The following is a 26,297-nucleotide window of genomic DNA, read 5'->3' on the forward strand; positions in this document are numbered from 1 at the left end:
CAACATTCTACCAGGTCATCAGATTTGGGAATCAATGGCCCAACAGGCAGTCATTTAATTCTACTCTTCTAAGTCCAATTTTAGAGAGACAATATCCCAGAGGAAGGGTGGGGAGAGCTACTTATTCAAGAGAAGTAGAAATGCAGAAGAAGGGGGGCTAAGAGAATGACATTAATTAAGCTAAGATAATGACATTAATTCTTGCTGTTTAAAACAGGAAGAACCAGCAACTAAGGACAACCAACCAAATCTAAAGGAGAATGAGACTTTAATTTTAAAGGATGTGAAGAGAACATGGCTGGTTGGGGGGGGGGGGGGGGGGGGCGGATCTTGAAATGTAAATTAAGCTGTAAAAGATCCTTATTTTTTTAAATGTTTACTTATTTAAATTTTTTTTTTCAACGTTTATTTATTTTTGGGACAGAGAGAGACAGAGCATGAACGGGGGAGGGGCAGAGAGAGAGGGAGACACAGAATCGGAAACAGGATCCAGGCTCTGAGCCATCAGCCCAGAGCCCGACGCGGGGCTCGAACTCACGGACCGCGAGATCGTGACCTGGCTGAAGTCGGACGCTTAACCGACTGCGCCACCCAGGAGCCTCTAAATGTTTATTTATTTATTTTACTTTTGAGAGAGAACACAAGCAGGGGAGGGGCAGAGAGAGGAGACACAGAATCTGAAACAGGCTCCAGGCTCTGAGCTGTCAGCGCAGAGCCCGACATGGAGCTTTAAACTCATGAACTGTGAGATCATGACCTGAGTCGAAGTCGAATGCTTAACCGACTGAGCTACCCAGGCACCCCAAAAGATTCTTATTTTAAAATAAAGTATATGAAAACCATTTTTTAAAAATTAGCTTTGACAATGTCTGACTACCCTTTTATCTTACAAATTCAAAATAATCATGAGATAAGGCCAGTAAACAGAGGAAGAAAAATAAGACAGGACTTACTTGAAAATAGGGAATTTACGATGTTTATTAGTTACCTGCACGAATTAGCAACAACTTGTACAATGGGGCCAGGTTACAATTAATTCATGTAACACACAAACTTCACTCTGCCATTGACAAGAGCACAACTAAGTCTCTTCAACAGATGATTTTATTACCAAACCTACATGCTGGCTTTTGTAACTGTTTCCCAACACCTTGTATAGTATACCTCGATAGCCTTTATGAGTAACAATGTCCCTGAAAGCCCTTCAGAGAGCAGAGGTGAACACTTTCTCATGGAGGAACATCAGCTTTTCTAAGCGAGTTCGTTTCAATAGTGGGAGCCATTCCCAGTGGGATATCTCTACTACACGGTACCCAAGCCGATTCAGCTGCCGCCTCTTCATATTGTGCAGTCCAAGCAGATCCCTGGAACCATAGCAGTATTGGTTTTTATTTGTCAACTGAATAGCCAGCTTCACTTGTGGGGCCTGCGTGCAAGCTGGGGGACAAGGGCCAGCCATCTCCATAGCCCCCAATCTGTCTGCCACATTGCAAAGGGAGGTCCCCAAAGGTATAGGTGCGTTCTCTAATTCCCTTTCCCGCTGTTCAGTCTCTGATGCAATCTCTCCCTGGAAACATTCTCTTGATTTCCCTTTTAGTAGCTGATTCATCAAATCATCTGTAATGCTGACTCCCACATGCTTAAGCCTTAATTTGGCTTCATCCTTAATTGGTATGGCTTCTTTGTTAAAGGGTAATGGCTTCATGTTAACATCAAGCTGGACCTCTAAGTCAGAAGATCGGGTATGAGGCAAAATCATATGGTGTTTGATGTACTGGGGCCCACCCAACATGTTCTCTAGTAAAAAGAGAGCTTCCAGGAATTCAGGCTTTGAGCACATATCCTTCCTTGCTAAATTCCACAGCATTTCCGACCCCTCTTGCTGAAGGTGAGCACTAAGACGATTGCCTCTGTAATCTAGACACTCGATGCCAACGGTACCATCAAGAGTATATAGCTCCTTAGTGAGTTCAAACTTACTTCTCTTCTGAGCTAACTTGACGAACCCTGGACTCAAAGCAAAATTGATGAGCTCTAATGGAAAGTACTCAGAGAATGCCAGGCCCAGCAGGCAGGTGAGCAGGTGTTCTGGATATCGACTGAACTCAGGCATCTTTCTGTGAATCTCATTTATCAGGCTAGAATAAAACTCTTCTGTATTGGGTGGCTTATAATTCAGAGTTCCAAAAGACCACAGAATCTTGGCAACATCTTTACTTCGGCAATATGCCACCCTTGGAGGCAAAGAAGCAGCCACAGCATTCATTATCCCTTCATCCAAGATGCGTAAGGCTGAGCAAGCAAGAGTCAGGTGCATGACACCTTGAACTCCTAGAAAAGGAATTCGCTGAGGAGCAATCTGGCCAAATTGCTTCATGAAATTTCCATGATCCACGTGAGTGAAACGGAACATCTTAAGAATATTCACTAAGGCATAACTGCTCAGATGCTGCATGTCAGCACAAGCCAAGTCTCCAATTCTCCGCATGACGTATTCAGAGAGATTACTACTTGATTTAAAGAACCCCAAACAGACTGTACCAACCTCCTCTAAGTTGATCAAATCTATGTACTTGAGAATCAATGATTCCAGTTTTTGCATTAGGTCTTGGGGTGCCTGACGACTTTCACCTATAATATAAATTAAGTGAATCAGCTGGGACAAGGATAGGTCTTTCCAGTGCAGATTAAGATAACTAAAAAAGATTTTTAAAAACCGAGGTACTCTGCGACCCAAGTTTCGCCAGAGATCAGCCACCAAGAGAAGTTGATCCAGACTCATCTCCCACACCTTACTGCAAAATCTGATTTCATACACACCTAGCACTGAATGGGAGTGAGGGATTCCCAAACTGACAAAGGCCTTCAAAATACTGATCAACTCCGGGACATCAAAGAACTGTATGTTTTTCACACTCAGCTGGCAGAGCAAAGCAAAGCTGGTGCTGGACAGCAAAGCAGGATGCTGCTCTGCAGGCAAAGAGCTCAGCTTACAGAAATAATCAGCAATGACTTGAGGCTGGAGATTATCTTGATGAACTGTGACTTTGTGCAAAATTAATTCACCTTCCGAAACAGACAGGGACTGGCAAGTCTCAGATCTGTTATAGCTGTGAAGCTGGTACTCTGGTCTTAGCTGTAGGAAACCTCGGGGGTCTTCAAAGGAATCAAAAATTTCTATATCCTCTTCAACTCCCGCAGGCCTGTGTGAGCCCGGCTTCAACGTGCTGGCCTTAGAGGCAGAAGTCCTGCTGAATTCCAAACCTGGGAAGGCACTGCTGATCGTCAGGATCCTCTGAGAGGAGGAAATGCTATGAATGTTCTCAACTTTTTTGGCAGGATGGCAGAAGCCGCTGTGTTCTGGAGGCTCCTGTCCCCTCGGCTGTGTGTAGCTTCCCACATTCCAATATGTCACACTTTGGGCTGTGCTGTAGGCAAAAGGACTGCAAAACGCTCGATATCCTAAAGGTTTTAACAACTTGAGAGTGGCTGTTGTTCTGGTGTCAGTACTGATCGTTTTGGCAGTCAGAACACAGTCCTTACAGGTTTGTCCAGGCAATTTCTTGTTTACATGGTGCTTGATTAGAGCTGGACAGGGAGGCGTTCCACAGAAACTACCTGGAAATCTTCGGCATATCGCAAGAGCCATGGGTCACAAATGACTGGGCCAGAATTGGTGGTGCCAGATACTGAAAAAAGGGTAGATGAAGAATAAGTGGCTTCCACCTATCACAATACCAAAATTTACACATTATAAGAAATGGATTAAACTACTTGCTGTCCACTCAAGTAAGTTCAATGCTAGTGAATGCCCAAATGACAAGACAGCATACATCAAGGCTACAAACTGCTTCTCCTTGATATCAATGCATAAAGGGCCCACTTGGGAGAATAAGAAAGTTGGTTAAAGCTGCTGCGCTAACACCAAAAGTAAAAAGCGGGACCTGATGTAAAGTTTAACTCATTATACCCACAATAACCCTCCTTGTTCCTAAGCATGAAACTTTTGACTACAGAATTGTTTTCTAATGCTCATTTCCCACAACTTACTCAACTGTTTTCTAATGCTGCTCCTGCACCTGCCAGAAGATGCCTATTCTCCTGTCCAGGCGACTTATCACAGACTTTGAACCACTATCGCAGAGAGGCACACATTTAGGACATATACTCAAAAACTCATTTTGGTGGCAGAAGGCAGCAGCCTGAAGCTCTGCTGTCAATTCATGGGTGGGAAGCAAAAAGCATCTCAAAGCTGGGCTCACGGTTCAGGAAACACCAACTCACACGCCTGCCCCGCTGACGTGGAAGGGGAGCAGCACAGCTTTCCTCTGGAGGCAGCTGATTAGCAATGCTGCCAGGGAGTCAGGTGCTGAAATCTTGCCTCTAGCAGTGCAGGTCCCACTTTCCCCCATGATAGAAACCAGGAGAGCCTACGAAACAGACTCTGCTATACTCTTGCTTTCTCTAAAGGCTTTTAGCTTTCCTCCTACTTGATAAATGCCAACGCCTGACAAGCAAAACCCAGTGAGCCCTGAGCTGCCAAGATGTGGACTTGACAGGGTTGTTGCTGCACAGAATCCCCTGCGGGTTCTGAGGGCGCAAGGGTGACTTTCTTAAATACCTGCCCAACTCCCCTGTCAACCTCTTCTTCCTTCCAGAGCCCATAGCATGAGAACCAGGTGACCACAGGGCAGGCCAGTGACTTTGTGAGCTACACAGGCTTCTCTGGATGGTAGGAATGTATGCTCTACTTTCTTTGTGAACCAGAGGAGAATTCTTTTACATGAAATCTTTATACGCTTACATCTTTACTATGACCTTGTGGACCATTCCGTCTACCAAGTTTCAATCTATGGGTCCAGATGTTACAGACCAGGTGTCAGCAAACTATGGCCCAGGAGCCCAAATCTACCCCTCTGTTTTTTGTTTTTTGTTTTTTTTAAGAGAGGGAGAGGGGGAGAGGGAGAGAGAGAGACAGAGAATTTCAAGGAGGTGCTATGCTCCGAGCAGAGCCTGATACAGGGCTCAATACCACAACCCTGGGATCATGACCTGAGCCAAAATCAAGAGTCGGATGCTCAACCAACTGTTCAAATCTGTAGACCTTCATCACACCTTGGGAACTAGTTTGGAAGAAATAACTGGGGGGGGGGGGGATGGAACAAATTTTTTTTTTTTTTTTTCAACAAAATAACTGTGCTACTCTAAAGCAAAAAATCGGGGTGCCTGGCTGGCTGAGTCGGCAGAGTGTGCAATTTGAATCTTGGGGTTGTAAGTTCAAGCCCCACATTACATGTAGATTACTTAAAAATAAAATGTTTAAGAAAAAAAAAGCAAAAAACTGAAAACAATATAAGTGTCCATCCAGAAGGAGGGGGCTGGCTTACAGGATAAGTGTGGGGCAAGCATCAACACAAGAAAATACACATACAAATATTCAGTGGAACAAACAGAACACAAATGAGTGCCATCACCTAAAATACACTTATATGAAAGGAAAGGAACTATATAACTTCTTTGTGGGGAGACTTTCCATTATATCTTTGATAAATTAACTTTTCCTTCTTTATTGGTATTGAAACTGCTAATACAGAAGAGTATATGAATTTAACAAATACCTTTATAAATAATATAATTTTTTTTATTTCATTTTTATTTGACAGAGTGAGTGCGCACACGCCCTAGAAGGGGGAGAGGGGGGAGGTGCAGAGGGAGAGAGAGAATTCCAAGCAGAATTCCAAATTCAGCACAGAGCCTGTTACGGGGCTCCATCCCACAATGGATCATGGGATCATGACCTGAGCTGAAATCAAGAGTCAACCGACTGAGCCTCCCAGGCAACCGGATAAATAATATAATATTATTTTTTATTAAAAAAAAAAAGTTTTTTTAATGTTTATTTTTGAGAGAGAGAGAGAGAGAGAGCGAGGGAGGGAGGGAGGGAGGGACAGGGAGACAGAGCATGAGCAGGGGAGGGACAGACAGAGGGGGAGACACAGAATCCAAAGCAGGCTCTAGGCTTCGAGCTGTCAGCACAGAGCCCGATATGGGGTTTGAACCCACAAACTGTGAGATCATGACCTGAGCTGAAGTCGGATGCTTCCCCGACTGAGTGACCCAGGCATCCCAAACAATATAATTTTAAAACACATTAGCGACACCTTGGTAGTTCAGTAGGGTAAGCATCTGACTCTCGATTTTGTTTGTTTGTTTTTAATTTTTTTTTGTTTATTCTTGAGACAGAGTGAACAGGGGAGGGGCAGAGAGAGAGGGACACACAGAACCTGAAACAGACTCCAGGCTCTGAGCTGTCAGCACAGAGCCCGACGCGGGGCTCAAACCCACGAACTGTGAGATCATGACCTAAGCCGAAGTCGGACGCTTAACCGACTGAGCCACCCAGGCACCCCTTGACTCTCGATTTTGGCTCAGGTCATGATGTCATGGTTCATGAGTTCAAGCCCCACATGCGGCTCTGCATTGAGAGCATGGAGCCTGCTTGGGATTCTCTGTCTCCCTGTCTCTCTGCCTCCCCCTGCAAACACGCACTCTCTCTCAAAAATAAATAAATGGTTTTATTTTTATTTATTTTTTTACATTTATTTATTTTTGAAAAACAGAGTGAGACAAAGCGTGAGTGGGGGAGGGGCAGAGAAAGAAGGAGACACAGAATCCGAAGCAGTCCAGGCTATCAGCACAGAGCCTGATGCGGGGCTCAAACCCACGAACTGTGAGATCATGACCTGAGCCAAAGTCGGACGCCCAACCGACTGAGCCACCCAGGCGCCCCTAAATAAACTTTTAAAAATAAATAAATAAATAAATAAAAGTACATTAAATAATTTAAATTACTTCAACTAATACTACCTAAGCGTATTTAATGAATAAAATTACTGTGCATGCTCCTCAAATGAAAAAAGAACCATTTCCTTGAACATTAATATTTCTGTTTCGGTGATAGAGAGTCTGCATTTTGAATTAATGTGGTTCTTTTTGAAATGCTAAAATACAGGTTAAGTCCCAAGATGGAAAAAACAACAGCCACAATTATCTTAGGGCCTCCTCCGTGCGGGGCCTACTATGAGGTTTTTTACCTGCATATAGTTCCAATCCTTACAACCTCTCTGTAACGTAGGTTTTATGGTCTCCATGTTGTAGATGAGGAAAAGGAGACTTCACAAGGTTAAGGAACCTGCTGACGGTTACACAGCTAAGGGATGGAGTGGGGTTTGACATCAAAGATTGTCTGATTCCAAACCCACGTTGCTGGTGTACTCTAGCCAAGAAGAGTCAAATTCCAGACAAAGAAGTGGGGAGGACCCTGACCAATCTACAGGGTTTCCAGATGCCAGGGAGCTGGTGGGTTTGAACTGGGTGAACTCAAAAGCCCCTCTCACCTCTAATACAGGCGTTACCTTGGGATAGTGCTATTCAGTTCCAGACTACTGAAATAAAGTGAGTGTCACAATAAAGTGAGTCAAAGGAATTTTCTGGTCTTCCAGTGCACAGAAAAGTTATGTTTACACCATACTGCAGTCTGTCAAGTGTGCAATAGCATTATATCTAAAAAACACACCTATCTTAATTATAAAATACTTTATTGCTAAAAATTGCCAAGCATCATCTGAGCTTTCAGCAAGACATAATCACTGATCACAGATCACCATAAAAAAAAATGGAGAAAGGGAATATTTAGTGTTATAAGTCCATCAAACTATGTGACTGTGTAAATCATATACAACTTTGACAAAAATTAAATCTGCAAAATGCATGTACTAACAGGAAATTAAGGTATTCTTCAAGAAGACAATCAGTATTCAGGGGCGCCTGGGTGGCGCAGTCGGTTAAGCGTCCGACTTCAGCCAGGTCACGATCTCGCGGTCCATGAGTTCGAGCCCCGCGTCAGGCTCTGGGCTGATGGCTCAGAGCCTGGAGCCTGTTTCCGATTCTGTGTCTCCCTCTCTCTCTGCCCCTCCCCCGTTCATGTTCTGTCTCTCTCTGTCCCAAAAATAAATAAACGTTGAAAAAAAAAAAAATTAAAAAAAAAAAAAAAAAAAGAAGACAATCAGTATTCAAAGAAAGTAACGTTAAGTTTCAAGGAAAACGTTGAAAAGTTTTTCTAGCCCAAGTAATTCCTACTGTCTATAGAACTACTGTTTTCTTTTTAAGCGTTTGTTTATTTTTGAGAGACAGCAAGCGAGCGGGGAGGGTCAGAAAGAGAGAGAATTCCAAGTAGGCTCCATACGGTCAGCGCACAACCTGATGCAGGGCTCGAACCCACGAACCGTGAGATCATGACCTGAGCTGAAATCAAGAGTCCAAAGCTTAACTGACTGAGCCACCCAGGCGCCCCTCGAATTTCTTTCTGAATGCCCAGTAACAGAAATGATGACAAAATAAAGGATCGTAGAGGCACGAAGAGCCAACTGCAAATGGCAAACAGTAGCTACTTACTTTTTCACCTTGCAAGTTTTAGTGTAACTGTATAGACACCATATCTACAAATATATGCCTGAAATATAATCACTTTGGAAGTCTGGTCTTGAGTGCTGTGGGGAAGAAAGGGAAAGAAACACACGGAAGATACAGAACCAATAAAGCAAAACAGTGAGGAGAAAAGGCACTGCGAAGGAGAGGCTGTCTGGATGTGTTGCCTACATAGAGAAAGCACAGCCGAGAGAGTTAGCTCCTCCTTACTTAAGGACTCCCAGAGAATCCCGAAAAAAGCTGGAAAGGGAATGGTATGAGACAGATGCCCAATCAATAATGCCTGACACGTTCTCTAGAGGTTCAAAGACATGTGACATCAGCACAAAGCTGCTTTCCTAGTTTAAGTGCCACATGCACATCCTCTTCCCCATCTCTCTTTAGGGCTCCTAACAAACCAGAATGGAGCCTCAGAGACCCCTGGCACTGTCCAACCACCCTAAATGATGTAATTTCACAGGAGTGAGGAATCTTACCTTTCCACCTTCCAGGTACAGGTCTGAGCAAGGCCGAATAGCTTCATTTTAAACTACAGTCCAGAAGTTAGAGGAAGGGAGCCAGACGGTGGAAGACAGCCATGCTAACTGTAGATTAAGTATATAACACTCTCAGCATATTTAATTCACCAGTTACTAGATCTCCTCTCTGAATTCTGATTTCCATCCTTTTGCTAGAAAGGTTTAACCCTCCTATGTCCTGGTAAAACTGCCACAAATAAATGAATACTTCAAACTCTAATCTTGTCTTAGCAAATAATTTGTTGAGCAACCCTGAGAATTAAAAAAAAAAAACAGGAAACTAACTTCCTCTAGGTGTTAAGAGTCTACCAAGTTTAATGCTCCTGGTGAGGGCTTAGTGACTGACCTAAGGATCCTTAGCTGTTAATGCAAATGCTAACGGGGCTAGACTCTTCTGTGCTTCAGTTTCCACACTGGAGCAGAGCCTACAAGACAGGGATCTACTACTACTGCCACGACAAAGGTCAAACACCAGTGTTAAGGTGTTTAGGTCAACGTAAGTATCACCCAGAGTTAAGCCAAACCAAAATCAATTGTAACAGCCCATCCCCTTTCACTTCATTCTAGTTTCCACTCTTATCAGAGAAAACAGCACACCACAATTATCTGTGAAACTTTTTTTTTTTAGTTTATATAGCCCTTCCTCCCCTTCTAAGACTCTGCTATTCCTCTAACAGAATGGCAAGAAGGGCCTGAGTAGATACAGTCTGACAAGGCCCCACAGATGACTGTTAGAGCCGCTGCTCTTAAAGGATTCCACACATTCTGTCTTTAGAAAATCTCTGGGTATGTGGGGCACCTGGGTGGTAGTTCAGTTGGTAAAATGTTTGACTCTGGTGTCAGCTCAGGTCATGACCTCACAGTGGTGAGATCGAGCCCCATGTGTTGGACTCTGCATTGGGCATGGAGCCTGCTTGAGATTCTCTCTCTCTCCCTCAGCGAAAAGAAAAGAAGAGAAAAGAAAAGAAAAGAAAAGAAAGAAGAAAAGAAAAGAAAATCTCTGGGTATAGCAACAGAGAACAGACACTCAGGTCCTCTCAGCCCATGTGAATGGAACTTCTAAAGGATTGCTAAAGCAATAGATGGGGAAGAAAACCATACCGTCAAATAAACTAGACCTGCACAACTCCCAAAGGCCTCACCTTCTCTGTTGCATTATGCAACACTGAGTCTCCATATTTCATTTTGATCTCCCAGGCAGTAGTGAAATCAAGCCAGAGCTTGCCTGAGGCCATTCAGAGCAGTGAGTTGTACAATCTAGTTCTGGAAAAGCGGCTTTCTTACTACTCACCAAGTGTGAGCCAAGTGCGGAAAATAGGAATTCACATTCCAGCTGCAACAAATGACTAGAGCACAGAACACCAGACACGTTGGTGCTAAAGCACTTGGCTGCCAGCTCCATAGGAAGAAGCACTCACTGTCCAAGGGTTTACAGTGAGTAGGCAATGAAGCATGACCTGAAGAAGTGGAAGGGTTTAACTGGTTTAAAGAGGGCCCAAAGATCCCTGAGTCAGGACAGAAGAGCTGTGTCATGATTTGTACGGAAAGAAAAAGGGCAATTATTTTTCTTACCTCTGGAGAGAAAAGGGAGGAAGACATCAATAACGACCTTAGGTATGTGCAACTAGAAACCGTCTGTTAAAAACGGGGACAGGATATACACTGTATTGATATTTACTGAAGGCTCAAGTTGACCCGGGTACTAAGCAAAATACCGTAGGGGCCTGCGGACCAGCGGCATCAGCCTCACCTGGAAGCTGGTCAGGAATGCGTCATCTCGAACCTTACCCCAGACCTACAGACCCCATCTCCAGATCCCTGAGTGGGTCGCGTGCACGTGTTAAGTGTGGTAACGAAGTGCCGCAAAACACCTCACTGGATTCCCACAACAGCCCTGTGAGGCAGGCAGTGATCATCTCCGTCTCACAGAGGAAAAGTCAAGATTCAGACGAACCGATTGTCCAAGGTCACAGAACTCTGGGGTGGCGGGGTCGCCGACATTCTGCCTAAACGGGCCTGCGAGAGGAGTCCGCAGCCCGGGCCCGGAAGCGCCCGGCCCTGCGCCGCCCAGGACGGGAGAGGCGGCCAAGGCCCAGGTGGACAGGGAGCGGCCGCCGAGTCCTCATCCGCGGCCGCCGCCACTCACCTGAGCCTGGTGAACACGGGCGCCGCAACACCAGACCCTGGATCCCACGAGCTTCCGTGCCACCGCCACTCCACCAGCAACACCCGGACCTCACAGCTCCACTTCCGGCCAACTGCCCGCTACTTCCGCCTGCTGCGCCGGTGACGGGTGCGGCCGAGGCTCAAAAGGCTCTGTCAGCGTTTTCCAAGGACGTTTTCCATTGTAGGACGTTGCCGAGAGGCCGGGGGAGTCTAGGACCCCCGGAGGCGAAACAGCGCCGTGGATGGACCTCTCTGGAAGTCGCTAAATAGCGTAGATACAGGTTCGAATCCCAGACCGCCACTCAGGGTTAAAAAAAAAATTTTTTTTCTTAACATTTATTTATTATTGAGAGACAGAGAAAGACAGAGCATGAGTAGGGGAGGGGCTGAGAGACGGGGAGACACAGAATCCGAAGCAGGCTCCAGGCTCTGAGCTGTCAGCACAGAGCACAAATAGAGAGGTCATGACCTGAGCCGAAGTGGGATGCTTAACTATCGGAGCTACCCGGGCGCCCCGCCACCCAGGGTTTTATAGCCTTAGAGAAATCACATTAACTGACTAAGCCTAGTTTCTCATCTGTATGGTGAGGGTAATCATCAATAATAGAGGCATCTGTGAAGTGCTCTCAGGAGAAGAGTTAGTGATGAAGAGCCGAGCCTGTTAGGAGAAATGGATATGAGGAGCCAGAGCTGGAGGAGGCCAGTGCTATATAGTAGATGAAGCCAGGGTCATCCTTCACCTCCCTAAGTAGAGGGGTTCACACCTGAGCTGCTATCAGCACCTAAGCAAGGAAGAGACCCTCCAAGAGGGCCTGACCCAACACTGCCGTTCTGGGGAAAACTTGAGCGCTGCTGGTTGGGTTTGTCATACCTTGTCAGTGCCCTGGTTGCTGGTCCACCTATCCTAAGTGCTGTGAAGGAGACTTGAGAACTGACTTTCCCTCCAAGGTACCATCTTGTCCGGGAGACAAAAACCAATGCAGCGAGGACACTTCACTGCAAGGAGGGGCAAGCCTGGCAACCCGACTCTGGAGCTCTGCGGAGGGCACCGTTTGCCTGGTTTTCTCACTAGGGCCAGACCAGAGCAAATATTCCTTCCTGTTGATTAGGACTCTCTTTGCCAGAAGAACCCAGAGAGAGCAGAGGGCCCATCCCCAGGGGATGAACCAGATCGCTCCAATGCAGCCATGACGGTCCTGTTCTTCTTTGCCAAATACTCAGTTTCCCAGCCTTCCTTGAAGTGAGAAGAGGATGCCGCTCAGTTCTGCCCATCAACATTTAAAGGGAAATTTACCGGCAGGATTCTGGAAAACTTTTATCTTCATGATAAAGTAGTACTGCCTCAATCCCTTCGTGGAGCTGTGGCAGCCACTTTGTGGCATGGAGAGAACTACATACTATGAATGGGAGAGTAGGAACATTAAGTCTTATGTCCTTGAAACAATACTTATGACAGGATGCTTGTGACCAGAATTGTCAGGTAAGGAAAAATAAACCAGCCTTCAAATTCTTGTAAATCAAGTTGTTACTTGCAGCAGGATGCATTCTTGACTGGGGGGGGCTCTGTAAAGATGACAGAAGCAATTATAAAGGACAGCACTTACCCGCAAAGGACAGCTCCATGCTCGCAGCACTCTTGGGTCCATTCTGTCTTTGGGGCCTCACCACTAATTACAAGTCTGTTCTCAGCCTTCGTGTTTTTGTATTCTGCCCTCAAACTTTGGCCAGTTGCTGTAACATGGCTCAGGATGCTACATCTAGCTGTCCTGCATCACCTACCTTCCAAGCAGCAGCCTGGTGTCCAGATGCTGAGTTGGACCCACCTAGAAACCCTTCAGGGTGACAATCCTAGCCGAAGAGAAAGCCACGGGCAGAAACTTGGAACCACGACTCCTCCTGGGCAACATGGAGGAGCTTGGGCTTTGGGCCAACCTTCTGGCATGGCCCAGTGAGCACCTCCGGACTTATGCCTCCTCTGGGAAATCCGTTTACTCCAGCTTTGCCCTCCACACCCCCCTAACCCAGCTTCACCTCCCAAACCTGCAAAGACACAAGCAGGCCAAAGAATGCCACTCAAGAGGCTTTCTCCATTTTATTTCTTTGGGAAAAGAAAACGAAGTCTTTCCATCACATATGGTAGAGATATATATTTATATATATTTATATATAATTTCTTTTGTGGTTGGAAGTCCCAAAGCTGAGTCTGTTCATTTTTTTTTTTTTTTTTTTCTATTTTTTTCCTACTAATGCCTTCTCTTCCCCCTGCCCCTCTGGCCTAGGCCCAGGTTCTGGGGCAGGTGCAGTGAGGGGTGAGTGGAATGGGCAGTGATTACCAGGATGGCTCCCCAAACCAGTTCAGAGATCTGGTGAGGGTCACCGGGAAGGGGCTGTGCAGAGGGACAGAGGCCACACAGAGGGGCACTCTTGTTTTTGTGGGGGACGCACAGCTCATTAAACAGTCACCAGTCATGGGAGGAGGCTGGTCAGGGGTTGGGGAACTTGCTCACAGTAGTTGCCAGCTCTCTCCACCCTGCCCTCCAAACCCAGTCTTGGGGGTGGGAGGAAGAGAGTGAAAAGAGAGAAATACAAGGGTTGAGGGCCAAGCCTCCTCTAATTTTTATTGCTGGTGAATTAGAAATTTGCCTTTCCCTTCCTGTCTTACGGAGATAGACTCTGAGAAGATACCGAGAGGGAAGTGACATTGCTGTCCCAGCCCCCACTGATGGCCATGCAGGCCTACCCTGGGCAAACCCAGGGTCCTGGGAACTCAGGGGTCAGTATTCCTCTCAGGTCAGCTTTGTCCTTCAAGGGCAATCACAACCATCCCCCTCGCCCCCCAAAACAAAGGCCTCTGGCTCAGGCTTGGGCCCATTGGAGCTTGGAAGTGGACAGTGCACCAAAGATCAAGCAGAATTTTCTACTGGAAGAAGAGGTGAGGTTTGGGGGAAGAGGCGGCCTAGGACAATGATGTTCTGAGCGTGAAAGCAGAGGGAGGCTGGGGCAATCGAGTGGGAGAAGACACAGGAAGACATCACAGACACTCATATGACCTCAGAAACTGGGTGAGGGGAGTGCCTGAGAGGCAGGTAGCACTTACTAGCTGTAGTTAGAGCCGGACAGTGGCCCTGGGTGTGGGGTGAGCCAAGCAGATGGGGCTATCACCCTGTGGGATCCTGGCCAGAAGGGTGGGGTAGAGCTAAAAAGCCTCCAGGTGAACCTTCCCAAGTACAGGAGGGCAGATCTTCCCCGGGCACTGAACCTCCACCCCAGCCTCCCCTCCGGCCTGATACGCACATACGGACATACACTCAGGACCAGGCCAGGCTCTGAGGCCTAAGCCCAAGAGACCTTGGCGGGGGAGGGGCTGGGCAAGTAGCCCTCTCAACCACAGACAGGCCATCTGCTCCCACTTGTCCTGCCAATCTGCCCAGGGAGGGGTAATAGAGCAGGAAGGAGAGAGGCCAGGAGCCCAAGGTCTGTCAGCTTCAGCAGATCCCATGCAGGCCCTCTTAGGCTACATGGCCTAGGAGGTGACCACAGAGAGCATCACTGGACACTGGGGTGGCCAACAGTAGGAGCCCAGACCTACCAAGGGGCTGGGGCACCTCATGGCACTTCAGGCCTGCTATCTCCATCTCTAACAAAGCAGCACTAATAAGGGGAGCATGGGCTCCCCTGCTGCCTGGGCCCCTCAACCCCCACTCATTCTGCCTCCCTCTATCCCCTCCTTGGGAGGAGGGTCCGAGTGGGTTGCCCAGCCATAGGGCCCAGAGGGCCCCCAGTGGAGGGAAGGGAGGGGTCTGGTCACAGCTGCTTTGAGAACCTCTTTGGTCTGGGGACATGGGGGACATGGGGAAGAGAGAAGGTGGGGAAGAGACACTGTGGACTCTGGCCTTTGACAGGGCGTTTGTCAAAAGGCCACATGCCCATGTTGGTGGGGGGGGAGGGGTCAGATTTCTGTGGACTCAATGCGCTCGAGGCGGGAGGGCGTCCAGGCTTTCTTCTCCTCGCCGTGTTGCGGGGTGGGCGTGCTGGCACCCCCCGCAGCCCCGCGCTCCCGCAGCCGCCGCTCCAGCTGCTGGTTGCGCTGGTACATCTCCACGTAACTCAGCTGCAGCTGCTTCTGGTACTCGATGACCTTCTCCTTCTCCTCCAGCCACACGCGGCGCTCCTCCGCGAAGCTGGCTCCCTGGCGCTCCCGGGCTCGCCGCTCGGCCGCCAGCTCGGCCTGCAGCCTCCCCACCTCCCGCCGCAGGGCCCGCGTCCCGCTCTCCCCGCCAGCATCCGCCTCCCCGTCCAAGGAAACCAACGAGGCGGCGGCGGCCACCCCGGCCTGCCGGCGCATCTTGGCCTCGTCGCTCTCGCACGTGGCCAGGGCATCCTGGGGCTCCGCCGGGTCCACGGGGGTCAGCGCAGGTTTGAGGCAGGCCGCGGGCAGCTCGGCCTCACCCAGCTCCAGGCTGGCCTGTTTGCTGCCGAAGGAGTCCCTCAGGCTGAGCAGCTGCTCCTCCTTCTCCCGCAGCGAGGCCCGGCCCTCCCGCAGCTGCGAGCGCAGCCCCACGATCTCGCTCAGCTTCTGGGACACGTCGGCCTGCGAGTCCTTCAGCTGCTGCTTCAGGAGGGAGATCTCCCCTGCCTTCTGGCACACCTGCACAGGGGCAGAGGCGAGGAGGGCCAGGGTCAAGGCAGAGCCCTGTTGGCTGGCACCACAGCCACCACATCCAGCCCCAGAGGCACACAGCATGCCCAGACACAGCGTCAGCTCATGGGACATTCAGGAAGGACACACCGGGCCCTCCTCGGACTCAGGACACACCTGGCTCAGCTCACACAGCCCTGGGCCCGCTCTGGTGCCCACAGACATTCCTAATCGTTTTTGTCTCCCTCCCCTTCACTCCCCTGTGACAGTGGGCCACAGCTCTGGGTTTCTCTGGAGGGACAGAAGGAAGGAGACTCAGAGGGGGAAAGCCCAAGCCCCCTGCCCGCACCTCCCACTTAGTTTCCTCCATCCGGGGCAGGAAGTCAGCCTGCTCCTTCTGGCAGGCGGCCACCTTGTCCTCAAGCTCTTCCCGCTGCCGCATCAGTCGGGCTGCCTCCTCCTGCAGCTGCTTCTTGTCCTGCTGCAGTCGCAGCACCTGCAACTGTAGGCCCTGCTGGGCGCGCTGGGCGCGGCGGGCCACCTGCTGCAGCTTCCCACTGCAGCCCTGCCGCAGCTCAGCCAGCTCGCGCTCCCACGCCTTCTGCCGCTCCTCCAGCACCTGGGCCACCGCGGCCTCGCTCTGTTCCAGGCTCCGCCGCAGGGCTGCCACCTCCTGCTCCTTCTCCCACAGCCGCTCCTCTAGCTCCTGGATCAGAGCACTGGGCGAGGGTGGTGAGCAGGCCGCGAAGGGCAGGGCTCCACCTCCGCCCTCCCCAGACCCCAGGTGGCCTGGCCGACCCATGGAGGAGGACGACCCACTCTTGCTGGAGGCCCGCCCACTGTCGGAGGTTCCCAGGTCCTGGTAGCCCGAGCCACCACCGCTGCTGCCGCCGCTGCCACCACCGTAGCTGGCAGTGCCGATGCGGTTGATGTGGCTGGTGGAGGCACTGAGGGGCGCCAGGTGCTGGCTATAGCTGGAGCTGTAGGTGGGCAGGCTTGTGAGTGAGTTCCGGCCGGAGTCTGAGAGGCCGCCCCCACCCCCGCCCGCTGGGGTCATGGTCCGAGACTTGTCTAGTCCGCCCTTGAGACCACCAGGACCCTGTCGCCCCTCAGGAGTACCATTGGTTTGCGGGGGGCACAAGTTCTGCATGGAGTGGAAGTTCTTGGGTACAACGGGCTTGAAGGCTGAAGGCCGAACTAGCGGCTCTGAGCACTGAGTAAAAGCAAGCAAGGGGGAGTGGGCATCAGAATGGGGCCTTAGCCCTGGCTCCAGCCTCTTCCCTCTGAGACACATTCAGCCCCGCCCCCAATTAATCTCCATCCTCAGGGTCCCTTGAAGCTGGGTCTCCACCTCACGCTACCTGAAAACCAAGTCTCTGCCCTGGGACCACCAGCTAGACTTGGCCCTCAAGACCCCTCCCCATGGCTTCTTAGCCCAACCTCTGGCCCCCACAACCCCACCTCCAGGGCCCACTTGATCCTCCTCTCTGGACAGCCTCCCATCTCCCAGAAAAGGGCCCTGGGGACTGACCTGGTCTAGCTTGCCAGAGGTGGCCAGGAGCTTAGGCGGATGGCTGGGCTCACGATACTGTGGTGGGGCCTTGTCACTGCCACCGCTGCTGCTACTGCCACCACTGCTGCCCACCACATTGCCGCAGACATCAGTGTGGTCACTGCCCCGCAGCTCGCCGTTGAGGTAGAGGGAGTTGGCGAGAGCCTTGTCTTCTGAGGGGTAGCGGCCTGGCCTCTCCCTGCTCGCCCCACCACCACTGCTGCGGGGGCCAGGGAAACTGCCCTGGCTGCCCCCACCCCCTGTGCGGGTGCCCACACTCTTCATGGCGAACTCCTGGGCATGGGCCACCCCACTGCCCACACTGCCCATGGCCAGGCGAGGGTCTGGGGGTCCGAGCTCAGAGGGCCGAGGGGCAAAGGCCAGGAGAGGATCCCGCCCTGGGTCAGCACGCACAGGCAGTGTCTCCAGCTTCGCCATGACTAAGCCAAGGGGGCACTGTGGGCACAGGTGGGAAGGCAAAGATAGGTCAGTCCCACCCCCACTCCCACCACCCCAGCCAAGTCAGCCCCAGCACCACCTGCACCCCACCCTCTGGTGTCCCCTTCCCTCTAATGGGCACAAGGGTTCCCAGACACCCAGGGTGAAGGAGTGGGGCCGGGGTAAGAGGACAGCTTGGTAACGGGGTGCCTGTTGCCCACCTGATGAAGCCCAGGCCTCAGGGCACCATGCACATACCCTCCCAGCTTTGCATTCCACTCCTCAGCTCCTTCCTCAACCCCACCTCCCCCATGAGCCCTAGTTCTTCACTGCAGCCCTCAGAATTTAGGTGTTCTTGACCTTGGGTCTGGGCACCTATGACCCAACCGCATGGGCTGGGGATAGGAGGCTGGAAGGGGACAATAATACCCGAATTCAACAGGGATCCTCAGAAATTAAGAGAGGGAGAGAACCCACCCCTATCCAAATATTGTGTGTGTGGGTAGGGGGAGGTCCTTCCCGGGCCCCTAACCTAGGGTGTTGCAGTCAAGGGAAGAAGTGGAGGCTCACTACCAGCGCAGGCTCCTCTCCTTGCCTTTCCAAGGGGGTGGGGGGCCGACGGGTCCTCAAGCCTGGGACCCTCCGAGGCCCGGTCTGCAGGGGCCATGTGCCTCACTCTCGCAGTCGGGGCTCGGCCCGAACCAGCTGTGCGACTTTGGACAGGCCGACTGAGCCATCCCGGACTGCAGTTTTCTCCTCTGCGAAATGGGAGGAATGAAGGACCTACCTCGTGGAGCTGCCGCGTGTCAGGCGCCCCGAGGCGGCGGGCGCTGGAGAGGACCGAGGTCTCGGTGCGGGAAGGCGGGAGCTGCAGCTGCCGCGCGCCCGTGGGTCGCCTGTGGGCGCCACCTCAGGCACGCCCCACCCCCCGCAGACGGCCGGGGACCGCGGCAGTCGCGCTTGGCGAAGGGATCTTCCCGAGGTCTCCCCAACTCGGCCGCACGAGGGGCCCCTTTGCCACGGTCAGTACCTCTGCAGAAGCCCGGGCGCTGGCTGAGGCCGGGGCAGAGGACGAGGTGCAGCCAGCTGCGGGCGCGGGCCTTGCCTCCCTCCCGGCCAGCGTTTACCACAGGTGGGCGGGGCGAGGGGCGGGGCTTCTGCACCCAGCGGCGCCCGCAGGGGATTCCGCGCGGCCGATTCCCCACTAAGAATTCACTGCCACCGGGAAGACTTCCTGGATTACTGCCTCCCCCCGTTCTCTATGGACCCTGAACCGCGAAGTTCTCTGAGCCCTTCCGTGAGCGTGCGCCCCCCCCCTCCCCTAAGGCCAGCCCACAAGAGCAGGGGGTGCAGCGCAAGCAGGGCGACAGGGCCTCGGGTTACCTGTGCTCTGGGAGGCCCCGCTTCCTGGTTCTTTTGTCTCAAATCCACACCTGGAAACACCTGCCCCAGAGATCCGCATAATCTAGCGAGGCAAAGGCACCAGGCAGTGCCAGCCGTGGATGTAGACCCTCAAATACGTTTGTCAGAGGTGGCAGGGGCACCCTTCAGGCTTTTACCCTCTACTCCCATGAGAAACCAGGCAAGGAGCCCTCCTTCTCTACGAAGATGAAGGGGTCCAGGTGGCACCTCAGTGCCCCTCAGACTGTCTTCTTCCCAGATGCCTATTCTCATGCCGTGGCCTTGCTATTAGGCCCCAGACCAGGGGATCCTGACAAAAATCTTGCCCTTCAGGAGTCTTTTGGCTACCACACCTGGAATTACAGCTTTAAGTGGTTGGGAAGTTCACCACCAAGCCAGTCCCCACTGCCTTTGTAAAATTCCATTCTCTCAGCATCTGCCCCCCAGGGGTGGAGAAGAGTACTGTACCACCTCCCTCCCTAGAGCCAGTCTGTCCCCACATGCAGGGCTGAGACTAGGGTGAGGCCAGGGATGCACCTAGTGAGTATTTTAAGTGCAGTATCAGTAAATGCAGGACCCTGAGAGTGAGTGCCTTCTTACCTCTCATGTCTGACTCTAGTTCCTGCACTGCCCCCAATCCCCACATACTCCAGCCCAGCTACCCTTCAACTCAAAAATCCCCCTCCCACCCTAAGCATGACCCCCTTCTCAGCATCCTTGGGTCCAGTGTAGGGAGCAGCTGGGGACTAGAAGGATGAAGACTGAGTAGCCTGAAGCCTGAAACCAGTGGGAAGGCCTGGGGAGGGTTAGGAGGAAGAAAAGGCAAAACTTCATAGAGATGGGGTTCAATGGTGGGGGCAAGGGAGGAATCTCAGCTGGGGCATCAGGGTGGGTGTGACACCCTTAACAAAACAGAGGGAGACTGTTTGGGGAAACAGGTACTTTGGGAAGGACCAGAGAAAGATCTCTCTCACCTACTGGATGGAAGGAGAGACTGGGGTGGTCAGCATTCAAGGGTGGTGTGGGTGGAGCCCAGCATCGAGCTAGGGAGGGCAGAGCCCTGGAAGTCTGGGAGGCAGTGTGGACTCAAGACGGAGGCCAGAAGAAGGCAGGCCCTGCAAACCAAGCTGGGGGGCTTCGAGAATGTGGGAGCAGCTCCCAGTAGTAAAAAGAGGCCAGGTAAAATTGGGATTGGGAGGTGTATCCTATATTTGGCAGGTGGAAACCTCACTGGTGTCTATGAGAGAATGGCTTCAGAAAAGTGGTGAATAGCAAAGCCAGACTAGAGGAGTAGACGGATCTGGAGGGAAAGACGGGAGAGTTCTCTGCTAAAAGAGAAGGTCAGAGAAGACAGTAGTTTAAGGTGGTTTGGGATCCAAAGGCTCTTTTTTAATTTTAAATTAAGCATGGTAGAAACCTGAGTATGTTGATATGGTGAAGGAAGGTGCCAATAGCAAGATTAGAGATCTAGGCAAGGGGGCTACACCAGATGCCTGGATGTGGGCAGGCGCAAACTTCAGAAGGGATCACATTGATCATGACAGTGACAGAGGATAATGTTTGCGAAGGTGCTTTATGAGCTATAGGTGCATTACAAACATGCAGTACTACATTCTCTGAGATTCAGGGAAGAAGAACCTACCATAGGTTGGGGCTGATTGTATGCCACTCTGCCCCACTATTTCCCTGGAATGTGTGTGGTCTCCAGACAAGCTCAATGCCCAGAGACCTAGTTGGAAATGAGGTGTTCCCAGGACTGTCTCCTGGGACCATTCTCCCACCTGGGGAATCTTTGATTGTCAACTCACAGCAGCTCTCCCTGGGGCCTCGTTCCCCAAAGAGGGAATTGCCATTTCTCACCTGTCATGATCAACCTCATGCAAATGTTCCCTGCCCCTTGCCTCTCCCAAGTTTGGGCTGCTGCAGCTTCTTTTCTCAAAACCCCAGCAGGGAGCTGGCAGGACAAAGAGGGGCATATGTTTCCCTGACAGGCAGAAACTGAGCCCAGAGGAAGGGTTTGAGCTTCGTGTATGGGTCCGGGTCCTGAACTGGCCCAGGTAGCTGAGTGTGGTCTGCATAGGCAGCCTCATGGCATCAGCTCGAGCACCTGAGATGACAGGTTGCCCAATTCTGCCTCTCTGTACCATCAACCTTCAGTGCCTGGGGCATTATGCACAGTATTGATGGTCGCAAAGGGGCCAAATGAACTATATCTGGGGTTTGCATGGGCAGGTCCCTCCAACCCCATGACCACTCAACCCCTCCCTACCTATGTCCTTCCTAAAGCTAAGAACACTCCACCCTTCTCTTGTGGTCTCAGAGGCTCCTATACCAACCCATTTACCCCCTAAAGCTTTCAGTAGCCCCTCTTGCCAGCACCCTTGCTGGGGGCTCCTCACTGGCCTTTTCCCCCTGCACTCCCTCCTACACACAGCTGCCAGAGGACTCTTTCTAAAGGGCAAAACTGATCTTGTCCCCGCTCTGCCTAAATTCTTCCAAGAGCAGCACCAAGAACAGTCGAAGGAGTTCTGGAGGCATCAGCTCAAGTGTAAATCCCAGCTGAACTGATTAGGGATGAACGCATGCAGGTTATTTCACCTCGGGTTTTCACACCTACCTTACAGGAATCTTAAGAAGTAAATGTATTATGGGTAAAAGGCCTGGCATTTCTCTCAGTCCCCGGAACCAGAGCAGAGCTTGCGGCAGGGCCTCCAAGGCATCTCCTACTGCCCATCCTATTCCCCCTAACCTGAGCCTCTCTCCACTCCACACAAAATCTCTTCCCAGATCTCTATGCCCACCCTGCATCCTTCAAGGACCAATCCAAATGCTGCCTCCCAGGACAGCATCCCTGATCATCCCAGGGGAGCAGGGGCCTTGGGGCACTTGGCTCAGGCTACTCCAGGGAGATTTCACTCTGAGGCTTACCCCCGGGACTGGCCTGTAGGTGCCCTGGGGCACAGATGGCAGAGTCTTGGGGGTCTCCGGGCCCTGACCCTGAGGAGATGCAGAGAGAGTGCATGTTGGAATGCATGTTATGAGCAATGCAGAGAGGCAATGAATCCGAACAGAAAAATCAGGAAGGGCTTCCGGGAAGAAGGACTGAGGGAGAAAGGGGATTAGGGGCACTGTAAGGGTTTTGGGGTGCAGAGGTCTTCAGAACTTCTTTGGGATGTGTGAGGAGAGACCCACCTTCCCTTGGCACAAACGGGGGAAGGGAACCATCTCCTAGATCCTGGCTCTGGTGAAGCTGGTGTTTAAGGACTGAGGGGGCTGACAGCGCCCCCCCCACCCCAGCACACACACGCGCGCACACACGAGCTTCCGCGCAGGGAAGTGGGGGTGTTCGCCATTCACCAGCAGACCACGGCCCGCAGCGCCAGCTCGGAGACCCCGGCCACAGGCTGTCCCGAAGAGGTGCCTTAGGGTCTCTGTGGTGCAGGAAATCCCTCTCGCACCTCCCCTTGCTCCCTACCAGCGCGTGTGGCCCCGGGGGGCGGGGCGCAGAGGGAAGAGGTGACATAATCCGGGCCGCACCCCCTCCGGCCGCCACCTCCCCCCAGGCCTGGTGAAGCATCCATGACATCATCGGCCTTATCTCCACTCCCCTCCCCCGCCCTGGGACCCCAGCGGCGGGACGCGCCCCCTCCCCAGCTCCGGGTCCGGCCGGATGAGCATCTAGGTGCAGCGGGCACGGCGATAGGTCGGAGCCGGGAGGGGTGCCGGGGTGGGCTGGCCTCACTTACTCGCTGCCTCGGGGTCCAGCGCGGGGTCCTCGGCGCGGGCACCACCGGCCCGGCTCGCTGGCGCAGCCCGAAGCCCGCCCGGCGGGGCGCGCGGCGCGGGCCCGGCTCCGCTCCGCGCCCCTCCCGCTCCCCGCCCGGGCCCCGCCCACCCGCGGCTGCGGCAAACGCGGGCCCGCCCTCCGGCCACGCCCCCCGGGGCCGCCAATCCCCAGGCTGGGGCGGGGCGCAATGCCTTAACCCCTTTGTAGCTGCGTCCAGGTTCGCGCTTGGGACCCCTCTATCTCGCCTTCTCCAAGGCTGCGTAAGTCGGTCCCAAGCCCCTCTGCTGGTCTCCTGCCACCCCCCAAACCCCTTGGGCTCGGCCCCCAGGCTCTGATCTGTAACAAATGCGGTGGGACCGCGCCCTCCACCACATCTTTGGCGACTGGGAGGAGACCCTCGGGTTTGGGGAAGGGGTCCCAGATGCCGACCCCAGCCCCATTCCTCTCCCACTCCTGCTCTTCCGGACGCGGCCTCCCAGCGGAGGGCTTGAGACTGCAAGTCTGCAAGGTGGGGGCAGGGCGAGTTGTCCCAGGTGGATCCGACGGCGCTGAGGGTATATCCAAGCGGCCCGCAGGCTGGCGTGTGGGAGGCCTCGAGGGGCAGCGACTACGTCCGGCGGCAAACGGAGCCCGTTTGAAACTTGCTGTTCGCAGAGGCGCACTGCCCGCGGGGGGGCGGGGGGTGGGGGGAAAGGAGGGCGACGAGGAAAAAGATCTACATTACAATCGTGCAGGGTGCGAGTGCTTTCTCACTCGGTGTCCTGCACTGGGCACGAGGTCCGGCCCGACCCCTACGCCGCATTAGGGGGTGAGAGGGAGTGAGGTCAGGACTTCGTCCCTCACTCGAAGTATCAGCTTCGCACGCGCGTGCTGCGTTCTGCGCCGGGATTTGGCCCTGGAGGACTGCCGGGAGGAAGCCGGCTTGTACTGGAGGTCTTAGCCTCGAATACTGCGAATATGGTGGGGAAGCAAGCCAGGCCTAGGGTTCAGCATTAGTAAAAGCCTGGAGCTACAAAGGGTCTGTCCTAAAAACTGCAGCGCCTCCAGTCTAGTTGAATGTAACCCATTATATCTTTGCTGTTAGAGCTGATTAGTCATTAGACATCCTGTTTTATAGTATATATTACTTGCTATTTCTTGTTTTCTGTATTTTTCCATATTTGCTTTTATCTTCTATAGTGTTCTGCAAGATAGAAATTCTGTTTTAAAGTCTCCTAGTGGTTGCCTTTGAGTTCATCAAGTAAAAATACAGTTTTTATTTCACAAATATTAAAATCAATGACAAATCATTCATTTTTATATTCCTCTTTACGTAATGAAAAATTTAATGTGCCTTTCCATCTCTAGGCCTCTTGCCCTCACGCCTACTTATATCTGTCCATTTAATCCAGGATGATAGACCCAGTCTTTTTTTTTTTTTTTCAAGCCACAAAATCCTCTTGGAAAAGAGGCTTTTGCCAACTCTTTGTTTAATTGCTATCAATGTCCTGCCAGTTTTTTATGCTCTAATTTTTCTATTTCTCATTCAGACTCATCTCTCATTTTACAGGTGATTTCAGGGAGGACCACTGAATGTTTTTTTCCTAAGCCTTTGCCCTAGGTGAGAATGCCTTTCTACTTACTGTCTTCACACACTAATGTAATGTTGTGGCTTGTTTATGGAATTCTTGAGTCTCAAACTGTACCCCTCAAGGCTCTCTTGTCCTTATCCCATTGTCTTTGGGTCTCAAGATGGTAGCAAGTACACCTGAAACTAATATAATGTTAATATGTCAATTATATATCCTCCCCGCCCCCCCCCCCCCGAAAAAAAAAAAAAAAAAAGGAAAGCTGGTCTGATGTGTGTTAGGTGAGCAATTTGCCTGGTGCTTGTTGGGATTTTCTTCATCCTTAAAAGTCAAATATTTTGCAAGTATAAGTATTAATTTTCCAGAAAAGAAGTGGTCTTTTCAGCTTAGAAAGGCTTTCTTCTAATGTTCCTGTCCATTTCTTGAACAGGGTTGCTTTGGGGTTTTTTCTTCTCCCCTAAAATTATCACATTGGATCACCACTGTCAATGAAATCTTTGTCCTTTTTCTCTGCGTCCTGGGAGAGTATCTCATGTTTCCTCCACATCACAGATTTAATTTTCTTGAGAGTCAAGGTCAAAGAAAACTCTTTTTCTCCAGTAAGATATTTAATTCTGCTTGTTTTATCTTGCTTTGATTTTAGCCAGTCCACCCTACCTGTGTCTTGATCTCAGCCTTAATCTCTTTTTAGTTTCTGTTCCAAATCATAGAGAATGTACTTTTGCATTTTAAGAAGAACAACAGGAAAACAAGGGAATACCATAGCTGACTCTGCTGTAATGCATATGAAAACCTTGATAAAGTGGACCATTTTCTGAGAAATAAAATTACAAAAATAAGAAAGATGTTGAAAACATTATCTAAGAAACATGTCCAAAAAAGGCTCTGGGCTCAGGTGGTTAAATGGAAGAATTCTCTCAAACTTTCAGCAAATAGATAGTCCTTACCCAGTAAATCTGCATTACACTCCAGAAAAGTTAGAAAGCAATTTCATTTTATGAAAGCTACAATTATCCTTAATTCCTAATATAGCATAAAAAGGAAAACTGCAAACCAATCAATACTTATCAATTCATGGGGAAAAAATTCTTAACTACAACTCAAGGAAATACAATTAAATATTCTTGTATAGGATATTGATCCATGTTTGTTAAATGGGAAAACAATCATCATATATGCCAAAAAGTCATTCAAAAATTGGTACCCAAAAAGAACCCTCATAATTAACCAGGAAGAGTTGAAACTAAGATTCAATATTTTGTGCTTCAACAGGTGGTAAAATCAGGAGTGCCTCAAATGGCCTAAGTGAACATTGCCCTCACCAAACAAGCCTCCTTATCAAATCGACCAGGTGCAATCTTGACTTATCTCTGAGTAGCAGGCTTCAGTTCTCTGTCAGCCTGTGGAATCATTCAAACAAGCCAATCACGTTCCCTGCAGGAATGATGGGCTCACCTCACCCTCTTGTTGCTACAAAGCCTGTCCTGCCCAGCTTCTGGTTGTACACTGTATTTCTGAGTGCGACACCTGGATGGTCCTGTGTGACCTGTGGTGTCCTCCTTCGCTGAGCTGTAAGGATATAGGTGCCCAATAAACTGCTGTCAATCTCCCCTGTCCAGTGTCAGGTACTGTGTTTGACCATCCCCATAACCCAAGGGTGGGAACCCCTCCCTCACCAGTGGGACAAAGCGAAGGCGGTTAAAACAAGAGTGTATTATCTCAATAAAGATGGGGAAAAAAA

At 51.1% G+C, this 26,297-nt stretch overlaps 3 protein-coding genes and 1 long non-coding RNA gene across 20 annotated transcripts in view; 1 reads left to right on the forward strand and 3 right to left on the reverse strand.

The window, feature by feature from the left end:
• UBOX5 (U-box domain containing 5) overlaps window positions 1–11,258 on the reverse strand; it is a 37,767-nt gene extending 26,509 nt beyond the window's left edge. For 2 of the 4 annotated variants that reach the window (XM_045445162.1, XM_045445158.1), the window contains exon 1: window positions 11,152–11,258. The gene's annotated coding sequence lies outside the window, so the exon portion shown is untranslated. Of the gene's footprint in view, window positions 1–8,963; window positions 9,072–10,296; window positions 10,402–11,151 lie in introns of those variants that run through there. The other 2 variants (XM_045445159.1, XM_045445160.1) reach the window with 2 other exon arrangements.
• FASTKD5 (FAST kinase domains 5) lies at window positions 961–11,264 on the reverse strand. 3 transcript variants are annotated; one of them, XM_045445143.1, is made up of 2 exons: window positions 11,152–11,264; window positions 961–3,689 (listed from the first exon to the last, which is right to left on the reverse strand). In XM_045445143.1, exon 2 carries the CDS (start codon window positions 3,647–3,649, stop codon window positions 1,205–1,207), a length of 2,445 nt encoding a protein of 814 aa, XP_045301099.1. In that variant the 5' UTR covers window positions 3,650–3,689; window positions 11,152–11,264; the 3' UTR covers window positions 961–1,204. The 3 variants fall into 3 exon arrangements, with proteins under 3 accessions (XP_045301099.1, XP_045301101.1, XP_045301100.1); XM_045445145.1 differs by lacking the exon at window positions 11,152–11,264 and adding an exon at window positions 10,297–10,399; XM_045445144.1 differs by lacking the exon at window positions 11,152–11,264 and adding an exon at window positions 8,964–9,070.
• A 1,974-nt stretch (window positions 11,265–13,238) lies between these two features.
• LZTS3 (leucine zipper tumor suppressor family member 3) lies at window positions 13,239–23,078 on the reverse strand. Of its 11 annotated transcripts, XM_045445149.1 has the most exons (7): window positions 22,948–23,068; window positions 22,130–22,198; window positions 19,184–19,265; window positions 18,396–18,558; window positions 17,342–17,818; window positions 16,160–17,023; window positions 13,239–15,819 (listed from the first exon to the last, which is right to left on the reverse strand). In XM_045445149.1, the coding sequence occupies exons 4-7, from the start codon at window positions 18,465–18,467 to the stop codon at window positions 15,121–15,123; spliced, it is 2,112 nt and encodes a 703-aa protein (XP_045301105.1). In that variant the 5' UTR covers window positions 18,468–18,558; window positions 19,184–19,265; window positions 22,130–22,198; window positions 22,948–23,068; the 3' UTR covers window positions 13,239–15,120. The 11 variants fall into 11 exon arrangements, with proteins under 11 accessions (XP_045301105.1, XP_045301107.1, XP_045301106.1 ...); XM_045445151.1 differs by lacking the exon at window positions 19,184–19,265 and having other exon boundaries at window positions 22,143–22,198; XM_045445150.1 differs by lacking the exon at window positions 19,184–19,265.
• A 71-nt stretch (window positions 23,079–23,149) lies between these two features.
• On the forward strand, window positions 23,150–26,166 carry LOC123580440. 2 transcript variants are annotated; one of them, XR_006703299.1, is made up of 3 exons: window positions 23,150–23,248; window positions 24,538–24,588; window positions 25,829–26,166. It is a non-coding gene; the product is annotated as an uncharacterized LOC123580440 (long non-coding RNA). The 2 variants fall into 2 exon arrangements; XR_006703300.1 differs by having other exon boundaries at window positions 23,173–24,006.
• The last annotated feature ends 131 nt before the right edge of the window (window positions 26,167–26,297 follow it).

The sequence above is a fragment of the Leopardus geoffroyi genome, chromosome A3 (assembly GCF_018350155.1).
Source record: "Leopardus geoffroyi isolate Oge1 chromosome A3, O.geoffroyi_Oge1_pat1.0, whole genome shotgun sequence".
NCBI lineage: Eukaryota > Metazoa > Chordata > Mammalia > Carnivora > Felidae > Leopardus > Leopardus geoffroyi.